This window comes from Lithobates pipiens, unplaced genomic scaffold (genome assembly GCF_037356315.1).
Source record: "Lithobates pipiens isolate NorthernLeopardFrog02 unplaced genomic scaffold, aLitPip1_a1.2 Scaffold_28, whole genome shotgun sequence".
Lineage (NCBI taxonomy): Eukaryota > Metazoa > Chordata > Amphibia > Anura > Ranidae > Lithobates > Lithobates pipiens.
In genome coordinates this window covers 30,822,583-30,843,247 of record NW_027507789.1, presented here as the reverse complement: position 1 = coordinate 30,843,247, position 20,665 = coordinate 30,822,583, and the positions used below count along the sequence as shown (strand labels likewise).

The 20,665-nt window shown below is 42.2% G+C and overlaps 1 protein-coding gene across 1 annotated transcript in view; it reads right to left on the bottom strand.

The window, feature by feature from the left end:
- Positions 1 to 11,374, bottom strand: part of LOC143935274 (arf-GAP with SH3 domain, ANK repeat and PH domain-containing protein 1-like) — a gene marked incomplete in the record, with an annotated part of 307,045 nt that extends 295,671 nt beyond the window's left edge. Inside the window, 1 exon segment of the mRNA XM_077459017.1 lies at positions 10,463 to 11,374. Coding sequence (XP_077315143.1) covers positions 10,463 to 10,588 — 126 coding nt within the window.
- Between the last annotated feature and the right edge of the window lie 9,291 nt (positions 11,375 to 20,665).

The window sequence follows — 20,665 nt, the reverse complement described above, 5'->3', positions numbered from 1 at the left end:
GCGACTCGCGCATGCGCAGTAAGGAACCGGGCAGTGAAGCCGTCATGCTTCACTTCCTGATTCCCTGACAGAGGATGGCGGCGGTGGCAGCAGCGAGACGAGTGATCGCTCGTCATCTGCCGCCGACAATCGCTGGAACCTGGGACAGGTAAGTGTGATTTTATTAAAAGTCAGCAGCTGCAATATTAGTAGCTGCTGGCTTTTAATATTTTTTTTTTTTTTTTTTTTTTTAGGTACAGCTCCTCTTTAAATTTAAAGCACTTGGGCTTTCACATTGGGATTGCAGATGAGGTGTCTTTCAAGTGCTTCACAGGCGCTTTTTTTAACGCTAAAGCGCCTGAAAAACGCCCCAGTGTGAAAGGGGTCTTACTGTATATTTGCTTTTCCAGTGGCCTGTGTCTTGAAATGCCACTGCTTCATTGATTGCCAGCTGCTGCGGGTATTCCACACCTTCAGATGTAGGAATATCTGTCTGACCCCTGCTACATTCTGTATTTCCTCCCACCAGCTGATATGTCATTACAGGATGCTGGCGGAAGGAACTACTGCGTACAGTGGGGGAAACAGGTATTCAGCCACAGCATTTCAAGACACGGGCTGCTTAAGAGTGAAGTATAGATGGTCTGCTTTACATGACTGCCCTTTTTTTTTTTTTTTTTTTTTTTTTTTCCTGGTCCTCTGGTCACCGTCGCCCATCCTATAAAAATGACACGCAGCTATCGCAAGCACTTGGATGCAATGAAAGGTGAGAAAAGGTGAAGGAAAGTATTTTATATAGTGACCCTGTCACCACTTAGGCTGGATTCACACCTATGCATTTTTAGTGCTTTTTGCAGATTTGCACTACAGAACTTGTTCCATAGGAAACAATGTTAAATGGACTGTAGTGCAAATCTGCAAAATGCACTAAAAATGCATAGGTGTGAATCCAGCCTAAGTGGTGACAGGGTCACTATATAAAATACTTTCCTTCACCTTTTCTCACCTTTCATTGCATCCAAGTGCTGGCGATAGCTGCGTGTCATTTTTATAGGATGGGCGACGGTGACCAGAGGACCATGCTTGCATAATAGGACTTGAAATGTGAGAGGGTGACAACGCAGGAACACAATTGTAATAGAGAGGCAGAGCGTTGTCACCTATTACAGGAAGCGCCTGAACAAAAACCTTCATTGGCAAGATCACCATGTATGATTACAATAAAAGCTCCAGATTTAAATAAAAGAAAAACTATGAATAAAGTAGACTTTTGAATTTACATTAACATGGTAACTGGTATTAAAAATTGTGCAGTTTAATCATGGCAGGCGCAATCTGAAATGGTATGCTGTATGAGTACATGTCCAGTTTAATAATTATATGACATTGAATGCTGTATCCACAGGCACATTAAACAACTGACAGGGCTGTGACTGTCCAGCAAACTGCTGTGTATTTATTTCCTGTGTAACGCCTCTTCTCGTTACATAACTCTATGGTGTTGCAATGTAACTGAAGCTTTAAACCAGTAAATATTATAGCAGAAGTATGTGCTTTCATTTTACAGGATGTGTAAATGCATAATAAAAATTGCATAAATATATATACATACATATACACACACACACACGCACGCAATACTTCACAAAAGTGAGTACACCCCTCACATTTTTGTAAATCTTTTATTTTATCTTTTCATGTGACAACACTGAAGAAATTACACTTTGCTACAATGTAAAGTAGTGAGCTTGTAATTTTCTGTCCCCCTCAAAATAACTCAACACACAGCCATTAATGTCTAAACCGCTGGCAACAAACGTGAGTACACCCCTAAGTGAAAATGTCCAAATTGGGCCCAATTAGCCCTTTTCCCTCTCCGGTGTCATGTGAGTGTTACAAGGTCTCAGGTATGAGTGGGGAGCAGGTGTGTTCAATTTGGTGTTATCGCTCTCACTCTCTAATACTGGTCACTGGAAATGTAACATGGCACTTCATGGCAAAGAACTCTCCGAGGATCTGAAAAATAAAAAAAGAATTGTTGTTCTACATAAAGATGGCCTAGGGCTATAAGAAGATCCTGCCAAGACCCTGAAACTGAGCTGCAGCACGGTGGCCAAGACCATACAGCGCTTTAACAGGTTGCACTCAGAGCAGGCCTTGCCATGGTCAACCAAAGAAGCTGAGTGCTCATGCTCAGCGTCATATCCAGAGGTTGAATGCTGGGGGGACAAATTGGTCTGCATGGCTGTCGTCAAAGAAGGAAGCCTCTTTTACAGATGATGCACAAGAAAGCCTGCAAACTGTTTGCTGAAGACAAGCAGACTAAGGACCTGGGTTACTGGAACCGATAAACTTATTTGGTTCAGATGGTGACAAGCGTGTGTGGCGGCAACCAGGTGAGGAGTACAAAGACAAGTGTGTCTTGCCTACAGTCAAGCATGGTGGTGGGAGTGTCATGTTCTGGGGGTGAATGAGTGCTGCCGGCACTGGGGAGCTACAGTTCATTGTGCGAACCATGAATGTCAACATGTACTGTGACATACTGAAGCACAGCATGATCCCCTCCCTTCAGAGACTGGGCCATGCAGACCAAATTTCCAACATGATAGTGACCCCAAACACACCTCCATGACGGCCACTGCCTTGCTATAGAAGCTGAGGGTAAAGGTGATGGACTGGCCAAGCATGTCTCCAGACCTAAACCCTAGTGAGCATCTGTATACAATGTAAAGTATTCAGGTGTGCGCTACGTACAGAGTGCATGGATTCAGGTGTGCTCCTTTAATAGGGATGCTCCGTTTGAGCATCCTCAAACAGAAGGTAGAGGAGTGCAAGGTCTCTACCATTCACCAGCTCGGTGAAGTCATCATTGAGGAGTGGAAGAGGACTCCCGTGCCAATCTGTGAAGCTCTGGTGAACTCCATGCCCAAGAGGGTTGTGGTAGTGCTGGTGGCCACAAAAAAATATTGATACTTGGGCCCAATTTGGACATTTTCACTTAGGGGTGTACTCACTTTTGTTGCCAGCGGTTTAGACATTAATGGCTGTGTGTTGAGTTATTTTGAGGGGACAGCAAATGTACACTGTTATACAAGCTGTACACTCACTACTTTACATTGTAGCAAAGTGTAATTTCTTCAGTGTTGTCACATGAAAAGATAAAATAAAATATTTATAAGAATGTGAGGGGTGTACTCACTTGTTGTGTGTGTATTATATATATATATATATATATATATATATATATATATATATATATATATATATATATATATTAGGGCTGCGGAAATTAACGATTAATTGTTTGATTAATCGTTAATTTCTTTGATCGATCAAAATAATTTTGATCGAGGACGATCCGCGGAGTCAGCTCCGCGGTCTCGCCCATAGGAAAGGCAGCGGCTTCGGCCTAGCTCCGGAGCCGCGGCCATCTTGGTCCACCCGACGGCAGCCTAGACGGGCGTGCTGACGTCATCATCGCCCGCCTGCTTGTGTCTACTCTGAGGATGGACGGGTCTGCCTGCTGTCTATTCCAGACAGAGCAGACAATCATGAATATTAAAGGTATGGGGGAGATGTGAGGAGATGTGGGCAGTACTTTATGGGGGGAGAAGTGGACAGTACTTTATGGGGGGGGGGGAGATGTGGACAGTACTTTATGGGGGGGGGGGATGTGGACAATGCAGCATGGGGGGGGAGATGTGGACAATGCAGCATGGGGGGGGAGATGTGGACAATGCAGCATGGGGGGGGAGATGTGGGGGAAATGTGGACCGTACAGTTAAAGTTAAACTAACTTTCTACGTTTTCTTAGAAGTTTAATAAAAAAAAATTGTAAAAACTGTATGTGCATTATAATTAATCGAAATTAGTCGATTAAAAAAAAAACTGATTAATCGAACAGGAAAATTTTAATCAGCAACAGCCCTAATATATATATATATTTTTTTTATTATTACACACATAGCCTGGGCAGACAGCAGCATTGTGGGAGGGGCCCAGCAGGGTCCTCGCACTACAGGCTGTCTGCAGAAAACTGCAGGAGGGGGCGGAGACGAGACCAGTCACCCTGCACAAGGAGAGAGAGCAGCAGTGACCGGTCTTTATTACAGGAAGATCCTGTACAGAGGGAAAGTTTTGCACTGAATTACTACACAGATTTGGAAGAAATACACAGAGCACACGTTCCACTTGTATTTAGACAATATTTGCCTATAAAAGCTTAACTATTGAGACTTCACCCAAATAGATTCCGAAGAAATGGTTTTCTGCAGACTTCCAGTCAATGGAAAACGCTGATCCTCTCAGCCATAATATATCCAGTATATTCAAACGGCATAAAAACCAATCACAAGGTGAGCAGACGCAATGGATATTTCTGTGAATATCAATAGTTCATATAAGGCATCATATACTGTATTATAGCTGCGCTACCAATGTTGGGTCTATATTAAAGGTGCAACGAATGGAGATTTGGTACTGAACCTGAAAATGCAGGATGCGCTTGGCCGGAAACCAAAGCCAAAAACGTGCTTTGGTTTGGGTGTAGAGAGACGTATGCGTGTTTTACACGTGCTCCCGCTGACTTCTATTAGACCATGCATTTTCATAAACACACATCAGAGTCCTGCATGCTGCACCTTTGATGTACTAATTTTTTTTATTACAAGTACCTCTATAGGGCTTAAAGCAGAGGTCCACCCTAAAATGGACCTCCGCTCATCGGAATCCCCCCCCCCCCGGCGCCACAATCGGCACCTTTCAGGGGGGAGGGGGGTGCAGTTACCTGGATAATCCAGGTAACTGCACCCACTTCCGGGCTAGCTCTCTGCGGAAAGGGGCGTACGTTACGCCCCTTTCCGCAAGCGCCCGCCCCCTTCAGCAAGTGCCCCGCTGCCTGCTGGGAAACACACAGCTCCCAGAGGCAGCGGGGACCGTCCGGATTGCGCCGCGCGGCTCGCGCATGCGCAGTAGGGAACCGGGAAATGAAGCCGAAAGGCTCCATTTCCTGATTCCCATACCCAAGATGGCGGCGGCAGGACCCGATAGACGAGCGAGCGATCGGCTTCGGGTGCCGACATCGCGGGCGCGCTGGACAGGTAAGTGTCACTATTTAAAAGTCAGCAGCTGCAGTATTTGTAGCTGCTGGCTTTTAAAAAAAAAAATAAAAAAATAAAAAAATAAAAAAAAAATAAAAACGCGGAGTCCCGGTGGACTCCCGCTTTAACATATACACTCACCGGCCACGTTATTCTTAGGTACACCTTGCCAGTAGGGGGTTGGACCCCCTTTTGCCTTCAGAACTGCCCTAATTCTTCATGGCATAGATTCAACATGGTGTTGGAAACATTCCTCAGATTTTGGTCCATAGTGACACGATGGCATCACACAGATGCTGCAGATCTCCCGTTCCACCACATCCCAAAGGCGCTCTATTGGATTGAGATCTGGTGAGTGTGGAGGCCATTGGAGTACAGGGACCTCATTGTCCAGTGGTGAGATGATTGGAGCTTTGTGACATGGACAGGGCAGGACTTGGGGTGGTGGGGGCCCCTGGGCTTGAGTCACTTTCGGACCCTACCTTCTATACATTACCGTATTTATCGGCGTATAACACGTGCCAGCGTATAACACGCACCCCAAGTTTAGGAGAGAATTTTAAAGGAAAAAAAACTTACATTTAAATGCCCATTCATCTGCAGCCTTGTGTCATTGTAGCCTTGTCATTGCAGTCTTCAAGTTTAAAAATTACGCTGCCGAGATACAGAGTCCTGTGTATCTCAGTGGCTCTCGGGTCCTCTCGCAGTCCCGAGCAGAGCCGAGGAGTGGTCGAGTGTACTCGGTTCGGCTCACAGTCATGCCCATTCACTGCGTTATGTCCATCATAGGGCGGGACTGGGCATGACTGTGAGTGGAGCCGAGCACACTCGGCTATGTATCTTGGCGGGCCCCCCTATTGGGCGGGGCCCATGGGCTTGAGCCCAGTCAAGCCCAATGGTAAGTCCTGCCCTGGACATGGAGCATTATCCTGCTGGAAGGAGCCATCAGAAGATGGGGACACTGTAGTCATAAAGGGAATGACATGGTCACCAACAATACTCAGGTAGGACATGTATAAATGATGCTCAGTTGGTACTAAGGTGCCCAAAGTGTGCCAAGAAAATATCCCCTACACCAGGGATATGCAATTAACGGACCTCCAGCTGTTGCAGAACTACAATTCCCACGAAGCATAGCAAGACTGACAGCCACAAGCGTGACACCCAGAGGCATGATGGGACGCTGCCCTACACCAGTACACCACCAGCCTGAACCATTGATACAAGGCAGGATGGATCCATGGTTTGAGCTCAGCCTAATGCCGCGTACACACGGTCGGAATTTCCAACAACAAATGTTCGATGTGAGTTTGTCGTCGGAAATTCCGACCGTGTGTGGGCTCCATCTGACATTTTTTGTTGGAATTTTCGACAAAAAAAAATTTGAGATCTGGTTCTCAAATTTTCCGACAACAAAATCATTTGTCGGAAATTCCGATCGTGCGTAGACAATTCCGAAGCACAAAGTTCCACGCATGCTCGGAATCAAGCAGAAGAGCCGCAACTGGCTATTGAACTTCATTTTTCTCGGCTCGCCGTACGTGTTGTACGTCGCCGCGCTCTTGACCTTCGACATTACCGACAATACTTGTGTGACCGTGTGTATGCAAGACAAGTTTGAGCCAACATCCGTCAGAAATAAATCCGTGGATTTTGTTGTCGGAATATCTGATCGTGTACGCGCCATAAGGGTCAATTCACACTGATAACTTTTTCCTGCATTTTTACCTTGTAAGAAAAATGTTTACATTTAAATCCTAAGGGAATCTTCATACCCCTGCCTTACAGGTGTGATGTGTTCTAAAAAGTCCTGCATGCTGCATCCTTGGTGCGGTTTTAAAAAAACTGTACCAAAAAAAAAAAAAAAAAAAAAAAAAAAAGCAGCTTCCTATTGAAGTTAATGGAAATTGTAAAAAAAAAAAAAAAAAAAAAAAAAAAAGAGCGCACTGCGATTTGTGTTTTTTGAGTTACATGTCCATTTTTCACAGGTGCGAGTTACCCAAAAAATGCACCAGAAACGCACAGGAAATTCATCTGAAACACAGTAAAAATGCATACAATTGCTACAGAGCAGTGTGAAAGGGCCCCTTAGGGTCCATTCACAGCGATGCGTTGGCACACTATGCCAATGCCAAGACCAGGTAGGTGAATGGGAACAGTCCACACTGAGACGTTGCGCTGATTTGTGCAAGAAAAAAGTAGACATAATGTGTAGTAATGGGAGTCATCGCAAAACGCATGGAAAACAAGCCAGCCCAAGTTTTGCTCCTGAACCGCGTTAAAGACCCTTTGCATGGTCCAGGAAGTGAGAAGAAAAGTGCATGTTAAAACGCAATGGAACGCACCAAAATGCAGCATGCACGTGCGTTTACCTGCGCTCAACACACACAATGTGGTGTGGATGGACATTTAAATCGGTAACAAACCCAAAAATGTAATATGTTGCAGCTTACCAATCATTAGATATGGTGGCTGCATTCGTTTTCTATTTTAAAGCTCTATTTTCACCTGGTGATCCGACTAGTAACACACCTCCTGAATCAGAGTGCCACTCTGAATGAAGGAGCACAGGGGGCACAGCGGCATTGTCAATTTGGGGCGAGGGGACTGTTACGCTGCATACACACTGTCGGACTTTCCAGCAGATAAATCTTTTCATTGGATATTCCGATCGTGTGTGGGTCTCATCAGACTTTTTTTATTTATTTTTTTTTTTTCGAAAAATTCTGACGACCTAGAAATAGAACATGTTTTAAATCTTTCTGACGGAATCAATTCCTATCGGGAAAACCGTTTGTCTGTATGCTGTTCCGACGGACCAAAAACGACGCATGGGAAGCTATTGGCTACTGAACTTCCTTTTTCTAGTCGCTTCGTACGTGTTGTACGTCACCGCGTTCTAGACAATCGGACTTTGGTGCGATCGTGTGTAGGCAAGTCCGTTTCAGTGCAACTCCGTTGGAAAAACCATCAGAGTTTTTTCTGATGGAAAAAAACGCTCGTGTGTACGTGGCATTAGGCTGCATTCACACCTGGGCGTTTGACAAATCATACAATGAACGTTTCAGATGCCATCCATTCGAATGGCACCTAAAAACTTGATGCGTTTCTGCCAGGATAAACCACATCATGTGACGCAATGCCACCCAAAAGAAGCTCAACTTTTGGGGGGGGGGGGGGGGGCAATGCGTTTTGCTGCAATTTATAGTGGCAGAACCGCACTGCGTTTTTAGCTTCCATTCAAATTAATGGCATCAGAAACGTGCGACCTGTCATTCTCACCTGGGCATTTTGCAATCGCGGGCAGAAATCGCCGCAACGCATTTTAACCACTTGACGACCACCCACAGTACATTTACGGCATTACTTTGACGCTAAATACCGTTGTTATGGCAGCAGTTAGCGGCCATAACCCCGGTATCCTCTTGTTCTGTGGGCGATTATCTACAAAATAAAAGTGGTCTCAGCAGCGCATTCGCCGCAAGATCACTTTTAGAGGTGGCGGCAGGAGAGGAGCCCCCCCCCCCCCTGCCACTTCCTGGTCGTTACCCCGCTTACCGGAGAGATCAGTAAAGGTGGAAACGATCCGATCTGCTGGAGGGATGGGCAGGAAGTCGAGTGAGGGCACGTTGGGCACGATTGGAGACTCTAGGCCCTTGGAGGCCTGGAGGGACATCTAACATCTCTTCTGCCTCACGCCCTTAAAGAGCTGGGGGGGGGTTCTGTTAAAAAGGAAATATTGTTTTTGCTTTTAAAAAAGGAAAAAGTGAGATCTGAGTTCTTTTTAACCTCAAATCTTCCAATAAAGAGGACCTGTCATGCCCTATTCATATCATAAAGAGATGTTTACATTCCTTGTAATAGGAATAAAAGTGATTTTTTTTTATTTTTTTTAAAGGAACAGTGTATATATGAAAAATTGTAAGTAAAATAAATAATAATAAAAAAAGTTAAAAAAAAAAAAAAAAAAGAAAAAAGTAAAGCGCCCATCCCTCTGCGCGCACATATGTAAACGTGTGAGGTATCACCACGATCGTTAGAGCGAGAGGAATAATTCTAGCACTAGACCTCCTCTATATCTCTAACCTGTAAAAAAAAAAAAAAAAAAAAAAAAATGTAATGTGTCACCTATGGGGATTTTTAAGTACCGTAGTTTGTTGCCATTCCACGAGTTTGCGCAATTTTAAAGCGTGACATGTTGGGTCTCTATTTACTCGGCGTAACATCATCTTTCACATTATACAAAATAAATCTGGCTAACTTTATGCTTTTGGGTTTAATCAAAAAAAGTGTATATTGTGTTTAAAGACTGATGCACATATATGTTGCAACATGAAACAAAATGTAAAAATTGCAACAATCACAATTTTATTTTCTAGGGTCTCTGCTAAAATAAAAATAAATGAATAATAATATTTTATATATATATATATATATATATATATATATATATATATATATATATATATATATATATATATATATATATATATATATATATATATATATATATATATTTATTTTTTATTTATTTTTTTCTAACAATAAATCCCAATTTAAAAACTTTTAAACAAAAAGTATCAGAAAAGGCCTGGTCTTAAAGTGGTTAAAACACCCATGCGCGAATGAAGCCTTAGTACTAACAGATTTAGATACACTAACAAATTGAAGCCAAACTCCAGATACCAGATAATACTTTATCAGCATTTACATTTTTTTTTTTTTTCCCCTTTTGGGATAAAAGTTTTCCAGGAATAAATTAAAAGCTGATCATTGTAAGCACCCCTACCAATACTAAGGCTCCCCTTTCACACTTGTACAACTTGTCCTGCAAAGACGCATGACAAGTCGTTCCCCATGATTTCCAATGACAACCATTCATATTTGTACGACTTCAAAGTAGTCTCTGCAACTACTTAGGTCCAGCTTCGATGCGAGTTCAGGTTCACGTGACTTTGAAGTCGCAGTAGTGTGAAAGGGGCCTAAGTGGTTTGTCTCAACCCTCTAACTTGTTCATATGCAGGACAGCTTGTTCTGGTGGAAAAAAAAACAAAAAAAAAAAAAACACTTACTGGCAGGATCGCTGGGTTAAAATAAAAAAAGGCTAAAAAAAATAAAATAAATGAAATATAAAAAAAAATAAAGAAAAATGAATGCAACATTCTGATCTAAGAAGTGGTAAGCTGTAATATAATGAATGTTTATAGCAGAATTCCTTCCACCTTATACCAAATGCTGATCACCTGCCGGGAGAGGTACTTGGCCAGAACTTCTGGCAGCAGCTGCAGATCATCACTCCGCATACAATCACGCAGATCATTCCTCCACATACAATCGTTGCCATGATCCCAGGTGCCCCATATTGCGCCCCTTCATTCCCTTACCTCCTCTATGGTGTTCACTGTGTTCCTGCAGCTGCCCATCCTGGTGGTGAAGGAGGAGGTGGTAGGTGAGCTGTGGTCCTCCAGAGTCTCCTTTATAAACTCTCCTACACTGATGAGCTCAGGCATGGTGGGGTGTGAGTGGGGGGTGCACAGGCACTGAGTGGGGGGTGCACAGGCAGTGGGGTGAGTGGGGGGGTGCACTGGGATGAGTGGGGTGCACAGGCAGTGGGGTGAGTGGGGGGTACACAGGGATGAGTGGGGGTGCACTGGGATGAGTGGGGTGTACACAGGGATGAGTGGGGGGTGCACAGGCAGTGGGGGGTGCACTGGGATGAGTGGGGGGTGCACAGGTAGTGGGGTGAGTGGGGGGTGCACTGGGATGAGTGGGGTGCACAGGCAGTGGGGGGTACACAGGGATGAGTGGGGGGTGCACAGGTAGTGGGGTGCACTGGGATGAGTGGGGTGCACAGGCAGTGGGATGAGTGGGGTGTGAGTGAGGAGTGCAGTGATAGTGCTGGTCTCTCAGTCACTGGACTTCCAGTTTGTGCAGTTCTTTTCCTCCTCCTTGTTGTGCTCTATGGAAGTGTCCAGCAGTTGAGGTTGAGGCTGTGCAGTGCGCTCTGTGCTGTGCGGTGTCAGTGCGCTCTGTGCTGTGCGGTGTGAATGACTCTGCGGGTGTGTGGATACCAGCGCTGGATTGTACTCCCTCCTCCCGCTGTGCTGCAGCTCCTCTCCTCACTGCCAGACTGAATGAAAGGGGGAAGCGGGGACGCGCATGCGCGGAGCCGCACGAGGGGGGCTCCTGATGATGAGAGTGGGTAGGATGTGAGAGAAGGAGAGAGAGAGAGAGGAGGATGGATGGGGGGTGGGAAAGGAGACAGCAAGAGGATGGGGAAGAGACCTGGTCCTAGAGAAAGGAGGAGGAGGGAGGATTGTTCAGAGGAAGAGGGAGAGCATTTGCAGAAGTAAAAAGAAATAATAATAAAAAAAAAAGGTTGCTTCCTCCTTCTTCTTTTTTTTTTTTTTTCTTCATAACTGTAGGGAGGAGACAGTCCCTCTTCATGCACTGACTGTCCTCAGATTATCCTGATATCAGCACCTCATGTTCTGTCACCAACACAACTTCATGCTCACAGATCTCTTTATGTGTTTTAATAATAAATTCATATATTACTATTATTATCACTATTATCATCATTATTACTACTAGTATTATTATTGTAATAAATGTTATGTTTTTTATTATTTTATATAATTTTTAAATGTAATATTTGTTATGTGTGTGTGTGTATATAATAATATATAGTATTTTATAGATTTATAATCTATAAAATAATAATAAAAATAAATGTAACAAATAATACATTAAAAAGATTTTATATATAATAAAAAAAAGATATTAATATATAGTATTTTATAGATTTATAGTATAGAGAAGTATATATGTAATAAATATTTATATATAATATTTTATTGTATTATTATAAATTGTGTGTGTGTATATATATATATATATATATATATATATATATATATATATATATATATATATTTGTTACAGGTATTTATAATAATGATTATTAATACGTTTTATTAATATATTAAATGTCTTTAATATTTATTTATCATTATTATTATTATTATTATTATTATTATTAATAATATTTGTTTCAGGTATTTATATTTATGATTATTATTATATTTAAAAATTTGATAATATTAATATCTTATTTGTTACAGGTATTTATATTTATGATTATTATTAATAATATATTATTATATATTAAAATTCAATACAAATGTATTATTTGTTACAGCTACTTATATTTATGATTATTAATATATTATATTATATATTAAAATTCAATACAAATATTATTTGTTACAGCTATTTATATTTATGATTATTATATTTTATATATATATATTTTTTTTTTTGTTACAGCTATTTATATTTATGATTATTATTAATTTATTATTATATATTCAAATTCAATAATAGTAATATAATATTTGTTACAGCCATTTATATTTGATTATTATTAATAATTTGATAATATATTTTGTTACAGCTATTTATATTTATGGTTATTATTAATATATTATTATTATATATTCTAATTCGATAATATTAATATTTGTTACAGGTATTTATATTTATGATTATTACTAATAATATTATAATTTGATAATATCAATATATTATTTGTTACAGGTATTTATATTCGTGATTATTATTAATATTATTATTCAATAATATTGTATGTTTTTATTTTTATATATTAAAATTTGATAATATTTATTCCTATATTAATAATATTATTAATATATTATTTGTTACAGGTATTTATATTTATGATTATTACTAATAATATTATAATTTGATAATATCAATATATTATTTGTTACAGGTATTTATATTCGTGATTATTATTAATATTATTATTCAATAATATTGTATGTTTTTATTTTTATATATTAAAATTTGATAATATTTATTCCTATATTAATAATATTATTAATATATTATTTGTTACAGGTATTTATGGTTATTATTCATAATCATTATGGTTATTATTATTTTTGTTAATAAATATATACAGTATATTCAAATTCTACTATAACAGTTATTCATATATTAATATTGTCAATAAATATTTACAGGTATTTATACAGCACCCACATTCATTTATCAGTCCCTGTCCTTATGGAGCTTACACTTATTTATTTTAGAGAGGGGGAGATATATTATAGAGAGAGGAGAGAGAATAACCATCCAGTCTCATTGGGACCCATGGTTTTTCCATACACTGCATTGATGGTGGACAAATAGTGTGAATTGGCAGTACTGGATGCATTTTGGAATAAATGTCTCTCCAATATTAGGCTATATTTGCACTAGGCACCAGCGGGTCTGGGTTTTCATCTGGCCAATGAAGGGTAAAGAAATGGATTGCATAGCTCCGCCCACTGTCCTGAAATGAGGAACACAGCAGTTTAGCTTCAGATAATTTGCAGTGTTTGGAGGAGACTGAACAAGGCCTCTAGAATCTAGATGCAGCAACACCTAACACCCAAACTTGCTGATTAGTCTGCAAAAATGGCGCCCATGGGTGCGCGCTGGCTGCGTCCAGGGTCGGCCAGAGGCTCTATTCAAATCCGCATTGAGGTCCTACTTTTAAAAACCTGCCGGGGGATCCTTTGTTTTTATATTTAATTAGAGCAGGAATGGACCTTTAAGCCCAACTCCAGGTTTGCAAACATAGTTTGTGCCTAAAAGTATCCATATTTCCTGTTTAAGAATGTTGGATGGCATGCAGAGGTTGGCAGGGAAGTGAAATAAAGTCTGTCCGTCATGCTGATCCTTTGGCCTCAATACTATTGGAGTCATTACCCTATAACAAGTCATCTGAGGACATGTGACTTTCCTGACCAGTATACTTGTCACAGGTAATGAATTGAAACCAAAGGACAGACAACACAACCAACCTGCATTTTATGAACGTCGGAAATGACAGCCTTCATTTTTCTTACATTTATAGGTTTTCTTTAACAGCAGTGGAGATCAGTGAGGTCACCGACCCTGCTTAGCTCTCTGGCAGGGGTGCCTGGATCACAAGGCTGGCTGAACAGATTTACAAATCATTTGGCAGGTAAGACCACTCCTATATATGTATTCCTGCTATGTATATGGCATATTGTAAAAAAAAAAAAAAAATATATATATATATATATATATATATATATATATATAATATTTGGCCTAGTGTGTGTGTGTATGTGTGTGTGTGTGTGTGTGTGTGTGTGTGTGTGTGTGTGTATATATATATATATATATATATATATATATATATATATATATATGAACAGCATATCACAAAAGTGAGTACACCCCTCACATTTCGGTAAATATTTTATTCTATTTTTTCATGTGACAACACTGAAGAAATGACACTTTGCTACAATGTAAAGTAGTGCGTGTACAGCTTGTATAACAGTGTAAATTTGCTGTCCCCTCAAAATAACTCAACACACAGCCATTAATGTCTAAACCGCTGGCAACAAAAGTGAGTACACCCCTAAGTGAAAATGTCCAAATTCGGCCCAAGTATCAATATTTTTTTTGTGGCCACCAGCACTACCACAACCCTCTTGGGCATGGAGTTCACCAGAGCTTCACAGGTTGCCAATGGAGTCCTCTTCCCCTCCTCCATGACGACATCACAGAGCTGGTGGATGTTAGAGACCTTGCGCTCCTCCACCTTCCATTTGAGGCTTTCCCACAGATGCTCAATAGGGTTTAGGTCTGGAGACATGCTTGGCCAGTCCATCACCTTTACCCTCAGCTTCTTTAGCAAGACAGTGGTCATCTTGGAGGTGTGTTTGGGGTCGTTATCATGTTGGAATACTGCCCAGTCTCCGGAGGGAGGAGATCATGCTCTGCTTCAGTATGTCACAGTACATGTTGGCATTCATGGTTCCCTCAATGAACTGTAGCTCCCCAGTGCCGGCAGCACTCATGCAGCCCCAGACCATGACACTCCCACCACCATGCTTGCCTGTAGGCAAGACACACTTGTCTCTGTACTCCTCACCTGGTTGCCGTCAAACACGCTTGTCACCATCTGAACAAAATACGTTTTATCTTGGTCTCATCGGACCACCGGACATGGTCCCCCCCCCCCACCCCTTCAACCTCTGCAGCAATGCTGGCAGCACTCATACATCTATTTCCCAAAGACGACCTCTGGATATGACGCTGAGCACGTGAACTCAACTGCTTTGGTCGACCATAGCTAGGCCTGTTCTGAGTGGAACCTGTTCTGTTAAACCGTTATATGGTCTTGCAGCTCAGTTTCAGGGTCTTGGCAATCTTCTTATAGCCTAGACCAGTGATGGCGAACCTTGGCACCCCAGATGTTTTGGAACTACATTTCCCATGATGCTCATGCACTCTTCAGTGTGGTTGAGCATCATGGGAAATGTAGTTCCAAAACATCTGGGGTGCCAAGGTTCGCCATCACTGGCCTAGACCATCTTTATGTAGAGCAACAATTCTTTTTTTTTTTTCAGATCCTCAGAGAGTTCTTTGCCATGAGGTGCCATGTTGAACTTCCAGTGACCAGTATGAGAGAGTGAAAACGATAACACCAAATTTAACACACCTGCTCCCCATTCACACGTGTGACCTTGTAACGCTAACGAGTCACATGACACCGGGGAGGGAAAATGGATAATTGAGCCCAATATGGACACTTTCACTTAGGGGTGTACTCACTTTTGTTGCCAGCGGTTTAGACATTAATGGCTGTGTGTTGAGTTGTTTTGAGGGGACAGCAAACTTACACTGTTAAACGCTCACTACTTTACATTGTAGCAAAGTGTCATTTCTTCTGTGTTGTCACATGAAAAGATAGAATAAAAAATGAGGACCCATAAAGTCATATGACCAGCCAGAAGACTTCAGACTGTAAAGCATACAGTATATACTGTAAATCCAGGAACAATATTTTATATGTTGCAGCTTAGCAGTCCATATATGTGGCTGGTGCATTCATTCGTTTGGTCTTCTTTTTTTTTTTTTTTGCTTTATTTTCACTGCCAGCAGTATACTTCCTGTCCTAAGCTTGACAATGCTCACTCATCCTACTATATCTATAGAGGAGCTGGGTTGTCACCCTAGAAAAGAACTACAAAACATTGCATCTTAATACAATGTACCACAACACACCTCGGCACAGCATTGCAGTGTGAACAGGGCACATGGAAAACAATTGTGGTACTAACACTTACAAAGCCATCCACAACTCTGCCCCCAGCTACATCACTGGTCTAGTCTCAAAATACCAACCTAATCGCCCACTTCGTTCCTCCCAAGACCTCCTGCTCTCTAGCTCCCTCATCACCTCCTCCCATATCCGCCTCCAGGACTTCTCCTGAGCCTCTCCCATCCTCTGGAATTCCTTACCCCAATCTGTCAGAATGTCTCCAAACCTATCCACTTTTAGGTGATCCCTGAAAACTTTCCTCTTCAGAGAAGCCTATCCTGCCTCCATCTAACAACTGCACTATTTTCTCCATGGGCTCATCCCCCACAGCTATTACCCTTTTGTATAACTTTACCCTCCCTCCTAGATTGTAAGCTCTAACCAGCAGAGCCATCTGATTTTCCCCTGTCTTGTATTGTATTGTATTGTAATGTCTGCCCTAATGTTGTAAAGCGATGCGTAAACTGTCGGCGCTATAAAAATCCTGTATAATAATAATTATCTATGTAGCCGTGCATTGAGCCTGCATAGAGCTCAACATACATATATTGAATGAGCCTAAAAGTAACAGGACTGATATACCAGTGTCAAGGTCTGATGAGCCACAACAAGGTTCTCCAAACTAAGATGCCTGGGCCACATACTGCCCCATACAAAATCTTCTTTGTCTCCCAGCAACTGTCCATTAAAATACGCCAGTTGGCTGGCAGTGGTCTGGCATAACTATGACCCTCCCCCAGTCCCCCTGATCAGCACTCCTGGATGTAAGGGCGGGGGCTCTGATGGGCTCTCCTGGATGTAATGCCTCGTACACACGTTCCGATTATCGGACCACAAAAGTCGCTTTCGGACAGATCGTGCGATAATCTGATCGTTAGTACGCAGCTTTCGACAGCCGATCGCGACAGTCCGTCCAACCAAATCCGAAGGGACAAACAGGAAAACTTTGGTCGGATGACAGCCCGTCGTACGACAATCGTATAGCCAGTACAGTATGCGTCCGATAAATGTCATTCGACAAACACCACGCATGATCGGAAGCACGAAAATAAACCAGAAGGACACACAGGTCACACGTATTTGACATCATTTAAAATACGTAGCTACGCACGACGGAAGATTGTTCCAGAATCGTACGACAAAAATCTTACACACATTTTGCACTGTTGTATTCGATCTTAGTTGTATGCAACAAAATGTGAACGATCGGTCGTACGATAATCGGAACGTGTGTACGAGGCATAAGAGGAACACTGATGGACTCTTCTGGATGCAAGGGAGGACTCTGATTTGCTCTCCTGAATGTAAGGGGGGACTCTGATGGGCTCTCCTGAATGTAAGGGAGAACTCTAATGGGCACTCCTGGATGTAAGGGGCGTGGGAGGGCTCTGATGGGCTCTCCTGGGTGTAAGGGAGGGCTCTGATGGCACTTATGAATGTAATGGGGGCTCTGATGGGAGATGGATGTAAGGGAGGACTCTGATGGGAGATGGATGTATGGGAGGACTCTGGACTCTCCTGGATGTATGGGAGGACTCTGATGTGCCACTCATTGTGAATACTTTGGAGCCCCCTGCCCCAGAATATAATTGCTGTGTTGGGGGGATATAGGAGTTTCTATGAATATTGCTGAGTATATGATGCGGATTCAGTCAGACTGTACGTTTTTGTGTTTTTTTTTATTTTTTATTTTTTATTTTTTTAGGTCTTTCTATTCCATATGTTTTGCTAAATTGTCTCATAAATAATTCCGTCATTCATCGGAATAATCACACCACTTATAAAAATAGAGTCTTCAGACAATGAGCGGCGTGTCATTTTTCATGCAGCAGCTGCCTTTCACTTCAGAGCCGAATTCTATTTGCTCGGAATGAGAATGTTCCTTAATTCCTGGCGGTGTCTTTGCAACCCTTCCCAGGTGCCAGTCAAGTATTTAAATTTTCCCGTGGCCCACATTCACTAAATGGCTTTCTGCCATGAAATCTTCCTGGCCTGGCAGACACCAGAGGCCCGGATCAAATCAACATTTGTAAATTGATTCATAATTATCTTGTTGACGTGTGCTCTGAATTTTCAGGGCCTGTTCTGTTAAGAAGCTTTTTTTTTTTTTTTTCTCATGCTGCTGTCAAGGTGCCAAGAAGGATCTGCTGGAAGTCAATGGCTTGGCTCTAGTCTACAGGAACGATCGATGGAGTCTGCGAGTTCGTACAGAATGTATATCACAACTTAAAGATGAACTCCGGGTGCTAAAACGTTTAAAGCTGGATTCCGGCCAAAAAAAATGTTTTGATCATTTTCACTGTAAAAATAAATGAAGACTGTTGTGCGACCATCGCTGTGTTATGTAATACCCTTAAGCCTTGTTTGCATTTGCAGTTAGGGGGCAGTGAAAAAAAAAAAAAAACAGTTGAGCCACATTTTTACCACCCCTCAACTCCTCCCTCTTAAGCTGTAGACGGGTGTACATATGGTGCTTTGCATCATGGCATGGCAAAGCTTATCCCTCCTCTATAGCATTTGGTGTCCATTGCCACCTGTTGAACACGATCTATTCAGTTGAATGGGGATGTGCCACAACTTCTCTGCAACTGCATGCAATGCACAGAGTTGCGACACGGTTGTGCAGGGATTTTGTGAATTAAAACAAGCCATACATAACACCGCTCGCTCACCACCTGTCAAATGACCTCTGCAAAACAATCCACAGTGGATTGGTCTTCAAGGGGCGACACCAGTGTAAATGAGCTCCTACAGTGTGAACCAGTGGCCTCCAAACTGCGGCCCTGGGGCCCGGATGTGACATTTGCTTACCTTTTATACGGTCCTTTTTAAGGCAGTGGTCATCAACCCTGTCCTCAGGGCCCACTAACAGGCCAGGTTTGCAAGATAACTGAACTACATCACATGTGATATCATTTGCTGCTGAGTGATTGCAGTATTCTAGTCTGCATCTCCCTAAGGTAATACATAAAACCTGGCCTGTTAGTGGGCCCTGAGGATGCCCACTGCTTTAAGGCATTATTCCTGCCATGGATACAAACATAGAGGCACTATTCCTTCCACTGACACCAACATAGGGGTGCTATTTCTTCCAATGACACCAATGACTGTGCACTATTCCTTCCGCGGACCCCCAATGACGGTGAACTATTCCTTCCACGGACCCCCAATGACAGTGCACTATTTCTTTCACGGATGCCCAAGGACAGGGCACTATTCCTTCCAAGGACGGGGCACTATTCCTTCCATGGACCCCCAAGGACGGGGCACTATTCCTTCCACGGACCCCACCGATGGGGCATACTGTAATTCCTTACACTGACAAAACAAAAATGGGGCTATTTTTTATATCCCCCTAATACCATAGAGCAGGCATTGTGTACTCCCACTGGGCACAGTCTGGCCCCTCTAAAGTCTACAGGACAGTAAACTAGTGCCCCTGGTCTAAACAAATCCTTACTACTCATTCAGCACAGTACAGTCAGCTCCAAACATCCAATGCTAAAACTTACACTTACTGGAGTACATAGATTCATGCTGGTCGTTAACCGCAACTTGTCCATTCCACAAAAACATTCTTTTCAGTGAATGCAAGGTGGTCTATGATTGGAGGAGGGGGATAGTGGGGTTCACCCACACCTCCAATCACAGAATGCCTTGCATTCATTGAAAAGAATGCACACCATTTTTAGAATGGATCAGGTGCAGAGCAAGCGACCTCCTGATCTGTATACTTCAGCAGCAACTGTAAGTTTCAGTGCTGGACATTTGGCGCAGACTGTACTGTAAAGGGGGAATGAAAGAAGAGTATCATATAATGTAGCATACACTTCATTGGTGTTCATTTATTTTTACTTTTGGAGTTTGAATTAAATGTATGGCTAAACTGTAAACAAGAACTGTCACTTTTGCTGTAATACTAACATTTAGTCAGGGGCTGCCCCTTGTAGTAATTCATTTCTGTCACTAGATGTCTTTAGTGGGATGACAGCTAGCATGGTTTAGCCCACTTCCTCTGAGCCCAGACTGTCATAGACCCGCCCCCTAGGGCGGCATCATCACGCAGCCTGGGCTCATAGTAGTGATGCATTGGACTCCAATGTTATTACCCGTATACTCTTCAGTGCAGCGGTAAGGACCATCTGCCACCAGAAAGAGGAAGAAGGACCTGTGAGGTCTAGTCACATAGTCTCTTACCCTGTGGCCAGCAATTGGTAGTCCTAGAAAAGAGTGGCAATGTGAGTTGGACAGGCCCTGCACTAGCTAGTTTAGCAACCAGGTCTACCGTGCAATGGGCTGTCATGGCCCCTCCCCTTTCTGAATATGATTTGCCAATTGGGATGCAATTACAAAAACGCTAATGATAAATTGTGCAAAGTACTCACTCCAATAACAGTCCTAAACAAATAAAAAATATATACCATAAATGGTGATG